Consider the following 7,479-nt stretch of genomic DNA (forward strand, 5'->3'; position numbering starts at 1 on the left):
TCTATTCTGTATGACTTAAAGCAGTTATGACATGGTCTGATTTTCTCACCCAATAAAGGAATATTTCATATATCAGTCTACTCTTCATTTTATCAGAAACAGTTTTCACAGCTCATACATTTTCTTTTTATAAATATATGTAAGCAATGAGCCAAATTTAGTAATGCCAACAACAATAATAAAAGAACAATATTTGTCTCTTATATATGATAGGAAATATAAATAACTGCAACTTGAATCTTTGACACAGAGTTCAAGCTCACTGCTGTAATATATCCTGTAAAATATATATCTATTTATCTATCTATATATATCATAATAATCTGACAATACATATAATATTGGCCATATTATATTTACTAGAGATGGCACGATACCACAACAATCATGTTTTACAGTCCTGTGGTCTCAGCTTCAGATACTCAACTAATCAAAGTGATGTCATGACAAAAATGAATGACCAAGAAAACATTGTTCTCCTTCATTTCTGTCAAACAAAGCTGTATGAAACGTTTCTCGCGGTTAGTATCATGGTAGCTAGGCAACCTGAACAGCGCGACGAAGCCATTTCACAAGCCTCTCACTTCCGCACTTCTCGTACTTATAGTACGCACCGTACGTAGTACGTGTAGTGCGCGTACTTCAAGCGTGCGGCCTCTTAATTTGGACACAGCCAGTGCCTGGCAGGCAGCAGTGTGTTTGTTTGTACCGTGCTGCTCCATCTTCTCCACCAGTGACTCTGGAGTCTCATCCAGGAAGAAGTCTGGCAGCAGAGGGTGACCCGGCTGGACAGCGTACTGGTCGAAGTCTTTGACACCCTGCTCTCTGAGGAACTCCTCATCCACCAGGAAGTGACCCGTGTAATCTTTCGGACGGGACAGGATGGCGTAGGCAGCGTCCGCTATGATGTCAGCTTTCCGACACTGTTTACTGACACCCTCTCCCCCCAGCATGTCCATGGCTGCTGTCTGAATCGCTATGGCAACAACACAGAGCAGGGTTAATATTACAGAATAAGTGTTAGCATTGTTAGCATGCTAACAGCTGCTCACCCGTCCTCGGCCAGAGGGCATTGACGGCAATTTGACCTCTGAACTCTTCAGCCATTCCCAGTACGCACATGGACATGCCATACTTCGCCATTGTGTAGGCTTAAAAAAAAACCCAAATCAGACATGTAAAGGTTGTACAGATGCATCATGGGACACAGGGCCAGATAGTTGCTATAGTTACCGGTGTGGTTCTTGAACCAGACGGGGTTCAGGTTGAGAGGCGGCGACAGGTTCAGGATGTGAGGATTCCGACTCTTCAGCAGGTGAGGGATGACCAGCTTAGACCTGAAACACAGACCCATCAAACACGTGTGACCACATACATGTTACTGTCCACATGTATTTGAAAACCTGTTCCAGTAACACAAGTGTTTTTCTAAGTGTCTTGTTTTCTAATCATTGAAAGACAAAGCTGTATCTGATTACATGAATAGGCTACACTCTGCTCCAGTTCATACTGCCCTCCGCTGGTGTTGTCATGCTTTGCCCCACAACACAGATCTCACACAGTATCAGTTTAAAAGGAGGAGCATCTTCCCCCCCCCCCTCACAGTACTGTCAACCTTACACAAATGACTTTAGGTTTAAATGTTAAAGTCACTTTCATGAGTGATACTGATGCTGAGGGGAGGCAGGGGGAACTGACACGCAGCTGACAGGGCGACACGTTCACCCTCTGAAACCCAAAACACACAAAGCGCTCATCAGCCCACACCACGAGTTTATTCCCAACTCCCAGGATGAAGACACGTTTACATGTTCACAGCGATGCATGAGTTCTCTTTACTGTGAACAGATGTGGGCGAATATCAGCTGAGCAGCAAGATTAACTCATAACATCTGCCCTGAGTTTCCTTTTACACCTGTACTCATACCAACTGTCCATCGTGGCCTCAGTCAACTTTTCACTGATGGATATGAGAAAGTTTCGCCTGAAATAATGATGTGTACAGAATAAATGGCTAAAATCGAGTTGTCACTGATCACTGACCATCATCCATCAGCTCACCCTGATCTGAAATGACTTAATCTAAAACTGGACTAAATGCAGTTTAAATAGTTTTTGCACTATGAGCTGTTTAGACACCGTTCCAAGTTCAAATATGATGCAGTCATTAAATGCTGCAGGGCAAAATTTTAAATGTTCAACAGAGTCTAAAAATATTAAGTTTCACTCTCGAAGTCACCAAAGTATCTATTTTTATCTGAGTCCTATACGCAGCCACTCTTTTTTATTTGGGCTCTTCAGCCTGTATTTTGACAGGCTAGACAAGAGAGCACGCAGGCGTAAACACACAAACACAGCAAATAGCTTGAGCCCAACTCAAACCAAGGCCTCTGAATTAGTCTCAGGGCAAAGGTGTAACCTGCTCAGCCTGCTGAGGAGTACTGGCAGCACTGGAAGGTTTTCAGCACGTATCGAGTTCTGGTTTTTCCAGTCTCATGAAACTCTGAGGACACGTGGCTCCTTAACTTGATTCACAAAATGCAAACCGTCCATCTCCTCAACTCCAATACTAAGCACTCCAATACACCCAAATCACAGCACATCGTGTTTTGACGCACACAGAGAGCAGTGTACTGATAGTGTGGTAGATTACAAGCGCGACTGGTGTTTAATGAGTGCTTCCATCATGCTCCGCTCATACCAGCGGCTCGTGAAGTTATCAGGCAGGAGTGTTTATGGAGAGCTAGATTATGATGTTATAGAAAGACTGCTGTAGCACCCATTTATGCTCATTGAGTGCCACCTAGTGTCATTTCAACTTTACAGCAGGACCATCTGAGGACAGAGGGTTAAAGAAGCTTAAACAGACATGCACCTCTTACTTGTGACTGTTTGAAAGCAGAAACTATAAGGAGACGTTTGGTGCTCAGAGAATTTGACTTTTAACCACACTATATGGAAATTTAAAGAAATAGCAACAGATGTCTTATTTCAGTGATCCATTGAAACCTTTCCCTGCTCCATGTCTACGATTTCTATAAGTGAAGAAAAATTCCTTCCATTCGTCAATTATCCTAAAGGGTGAAACACACATTACTAATGTAAACGGAACTCAAGTGAACACTGAACTCACTTTGATAAGTTAATCTTTCATGATCTGAACAATTTCTATAAATCATGCAAATCGGTTATTACAGCAGTGCAACGTTTAACAACCTGCTGGTGGAAAATTAAAGGACACCAGCAGCATTTCCACGATGCGCTCCACTCACTCAGGTTTCTGAACAGCCTGATGAGACGGTGTCAGCTCGTCTCCTAAAGTGTGGTCTTCTTCCTCTGCTATGAGCTGATAAAAACATGTTGCTACTTTATTCCCGCTAAAAGCACTGAAACTTGTTTCTTTGATATTTAGTGCACTTCAGCTCAGCTCACGGTGCAGGGGTTTACAAACATACTTGGCAAACGACAGGTTGCAGGACAAAAACACCACCGGAGAGTTGTGTCACTCCGTCAGTTTCAAAACTTTGTTGGTGAAACCGTTTGACGACCTTTATGTTTACTTTGGTGGTACGTGTTCTCATGAGGTGTAGTGTGTGTCTGGGAGTCACACCGTTTTGGTTTAAAGCTACAAGAAATGTAACTATGCTGTTGTGCTCACATCATCATCAGGTCACATGGAAACATCTTTTTTTGATCCACTGGATTAAAAATGCAGACTCTGCTCTTTATTTGCCCGTTGTCATGGTGAATCAGTGATGACAGCTTTCTTTTATCAACTCAGAGCTGAGTGATTAACCCTGATCAGCCTTTCTGGCACTCAAACAGTCACCTGTAACTCCTCACTGTAAACATACTTCCTGTATGTGAACTCACAGTTTACAGGAGACAAGCTGGTTACCTGCTCTACCTGTTCTCACCTGTCACAGACCTGGAACTACCAATCGTGTCTGCGTGTGATGGATGAGTTGCTGTAGCTTTAAGCGTCTTAGCTCACTTCCTGTTTAAAAAAACAAATGCAGGTGTGTGCTCATACGTCAGGTAAGTTCCTCTCAGGTTGATTCCCAGCATCAGGTCGACCTTTTTCATATGCGTCTCCAGAGTTCCTGTCAGACTGATGGCACTTGCATTGTTCACCAAGATGTCGATGCCTGCCAATCAGACAGGAACTGATGATGTCACTGATAAGGTGGTGTGTTGGCAGGATAGAATTTACTTCCTGTTCTGATTAAAGGTGATTTTGAAAAAGTGTCTTTACCTCCAAATGCGTCAACGGCTTTCTGAACAGCATCTCCGATCTGCTGCTCATCACGAATGTCCACCACGCATGGCAATGCCTTTCCTCCCGCTGCCTCCACTGCAACATGCGCGCACACACACACAAAATGTAAGTTCAGAGACAAAGGTTGCTCGTTACCTTATTGACCTGTCAGCGCCTCACCCTCTTGTGCTGCGGTGTAGATGGTCCCGGGGAGTTTGGGGTGGGGCTCAGCAGTTTTGGCAGCAATCACGATGTTGGCACCATCTCTGGCAGCTTTCAGAGCTATGGCCTTCCCGATTCCTCGACTCGCTCCGGTGATGAAGAGCGTGCAGCCAGCTAGCTTCCTGCAGCAGGAAGAAAGTTAACCTATATGCCAACACCTCCCTTCTCCCCTCAGTGAAAATAAGACAGAAGAAAATTAAAAGAACCTAAATAATCCGCCCTACATTTTTTATTTCTTGTTTTAAGTTAATTAAATGTTTAATATTCTTAAAATAGGAAACAAAGGAATGCGTTAATTTCTTTAAAAAAAATCTAAAGAAATTTCATTGAGTTGGCAGGTGGTGGTTTGTACAGGCCATATTTGAGATTAAATTAATAAAATGTATATATTTGACACACACAGGACTCTGAATTGTTTGTCAATTCCAAATATGCAAGTTTCTGTTGGTTTTTAATAGTAAAACCTACACAGCAACATTGTTTTATTTTGAAAATTCACTTCCTGTAAGGTTAGCTTAACTACACTAACGTTCAGCGGCTGTTCGAACAAAAAAATCATCTGAATAAGTCTCAGTCCAAAAACGAGCTTCAGGCAAACCTTTCCTGCTAAAAAACAAATAAAGGAGGGAGTGTTTAATTAGCCCGGGAGCTAACAGACAGAGGTAGTAGTTACACTGTAGCTGCTGCTGCTACAAACTCCTACATCTGGCGCTTTGAACGCTACAACTCAAAGGTCAAAGGGCAGACAGAGTACAGCCAAATTGCGAATTATTTATGAAAGACACAGTTATAACAGTTAGTTCGGCTCCACTATGGTCGAAAACGTTTATTTATATTAAAATGGCCACTTGTTAGTGGGTTGATTCCTTGGGATTGTCGAGTGGATGCCGATGCAGCTAATTAAATGTTTAAGCTGAATTCAGACTGATCACCTGTGACCAGACGCAGCAGATAAGATCCTGTAATTTAAAGCAATGCCACCAGCTCAGTTCCTCTCCCGTGATGTACCAGTTTAAAACTGTTTACATACACTACAGTTCTACAGCTTTTCTTTGCTCTGAACTCTAAATCAGGTGGTTAATAAATGCAGACCACACAAGTTTCTGAAGAGAAACAGCCTGTTTGCATGCAAGGGCAGAATCTCATCGTGAATAAGCGGTTGCCACCAGATCCAATACAATAATCTTGGACTTCATAATGCCTTGCTCAAAAAGACAGACGACAAGAGAAGAAGAACAAAGTATAGCAGATTTACACAACGGAACTCTTCATCATTAATTCGGCTGCGTTAAAACCCTCAAATCGAACCATTTTATTAATTTAAAACCTCCGCTTGTTCCAGGGCTGCGTAGCATTCCGTGACGACACTTCGGGCGAACCGCGGACTTTACACAGCGAACTTTTGAATGGACTTCTGCGTGCAGGAGAAGGCACTCACCCTGTGTTCTGGAGCATGGTGGGGCTCAGGTGAGTTGAAATGTAGAGGAAGCGATCACAGTTTGTGCACAAATTGGCTGCGGGTCGTCTTCTTCACCTTTCACCCAATTCAAGCGCCCCACGCCACAGCCGGAAGTCATACATAACTTCCGGTCCGCATACCGACGAGATGCATCAATCGGACTATAATTTTTTTAATTGCTTAGAATTTGCTCAAAATTCATTCACTTGTGTAAAATACTGCATTTTGTTCAGTTCAATTGTTTTCATATATAGTACAAAATCTCAACGGTGGCAGTCTAAGGTAAACCCGACACTAACACATGTATGCAACCAAAAAACATTTTTTGACTGTTTCTTAGATTTTCCTCTCACTGAAACATTCAAAAATATATATTTTTTAATTCCATCTCGTCAGGTTTGCTAGCAGAACTCACGTTTTTAGTTTAATTAAGCGTGCAATGTCCCTTTTAAAACTGAAATTTGGTATCGTATACTTGAGTCAAAAAACCATAACCAATAATTATTTCTTACATTAATGTAATATTTCTAGAAAATGAAATAAATTGAGGGGGGTCAGTAGGAGTGGGAGGGCACCGTAGGTTTGGCGATTTGAGGAGCTCAGATGATCCCCAACAGGTTTGTTTTGTTCATAGGGAAAGGTAAGGAATCTGGGAAAAATTATGCATAGTATTGAAAATCAAATATTGATTTTTGTCATTGCTGTTGTGCTTTTTATAATGTCAACTCCTGGTGTTTTGCAAAAAAACAAAAAGAAAACAAAAGAAAACTGTACGTCATGGAGGCAACTGAAGATCATTTTTTGAGTCAACACCCTAAAAAACATGAAATTTACCAAAAGTATTCCATGCAAGTGAACAGTAGCGGTTTCTGATACGGGCGACACGGGCGGTTGCCCGGGGCGGCATTGTGGTGGGGGCGGCATCACGGTCATCGGCAAAAAAAAAGAAAAAAAATTGCTCGTAGGCTACTCATGCTGCCCCGACATCAGCCAGCGCATAGTGGGAATGGCGCAGGCACCGATCGGTTTTCTATCGCCCATTTGCTGGGAGTAAGGGCGCCCTCCGTTTGCGAGGTGCGCCTGCTGCTTGCGGCACAGGGAGGAGAGGGCGGGGCGGCGGGGGATTCTCTGGCTGGCAGGAGCAGCGTCTAATAACCAACTCGGAAAATAAAACAAAATAAAAAACAAACCAACGAACACGAAAACACCAGAGGTCATGATACAGACTTATAATTTGCACCGATGTTTTTTCCAAATTCTATACGAGAGCCCTCGGTGCGCCTGCTTGCTGCTGAAGTCAAAGTAAACTTTATTGTCATCTCCGCTACATACAGTCCAGTAGAGAAACAAGACGACGAGGCTCCAGTTACAGCAGTGCAAGTAAACAAACAATAAATATAAGAAGAGGGAGAAAATAAATATACACTTTAGGACCAGGGGTAAAGTACGGTGGCCCTGAGAGGCCAAACGGACTGCAACTTCAGAAAGCACTTGCAAAAAGAAAAATGCTGCAAAAAGAAAAATGCTGCAAAAAGAAAAA

The 7,479-nt window shown here is 42.7% G+C and overlaps 1 protein-coding gene across 1 annotated transcript in view; it reads right to left on the reverse strand.

The window, feature by feature from the left end:
• The window catches only part of hsdl2 (hydroxysteroid dehydrogenase like 2), an 8,832-nt gene extending 2,760 nt beyond the window's left edge, over positions 1-6,072 (reverse strand). The window contains exons 1-7 of the mRNA XM_005947595.2: positions 5,919-6,072; positions 4,439-4,602; positions 4,256-4,354; positions 4,034-4,148; positions 1,234-1,337; positions 1,053-1,151; positions 710-976 (exon numbers count right to left, since the gene is read on the reverse strand). Of these exons, the coding sequence (XP_005947657.1) occupies positions 710-976; positions 1,053-1,151; positions 1,234-1,337; positions 4,034-4,148; positions 4,256-4,354; positions 4,439-4,602; positions 5,919-5,935 (865 nt within the window). The 5' untranslated portion in view covers positions 5,936-6,072. The remainder of the gene's footprint in view (positions 1-709; positions 977-1,052; positions 1,152-1,233; positions 1,338-4,033; positions 4,149-4,255; positions 4,355-4,438; positions 4,603-5,918) is intronic.
• Positions 6,073-7,479: the final 1,407 nt, after the last annotated feature.

The sequence above is a fragment of the Haplochromis burtoni genome, unplaced genomic scaffold (genome assembly GCF_018398535.1).
Source record: "Haplochromis burtoni strain Fernald_Lab_line unplaced genomic scaffold, NCSU_Asbu1 Contig_528, whole genome shotgun sequence".
In the NCBI taxonomy this organism is placed as follows: Eukaryota; Metazoa; Chordata; class Actinopteri; order Cichliformes; family Cichlidae; genus Haplochromis; species Haplochromis burtoni.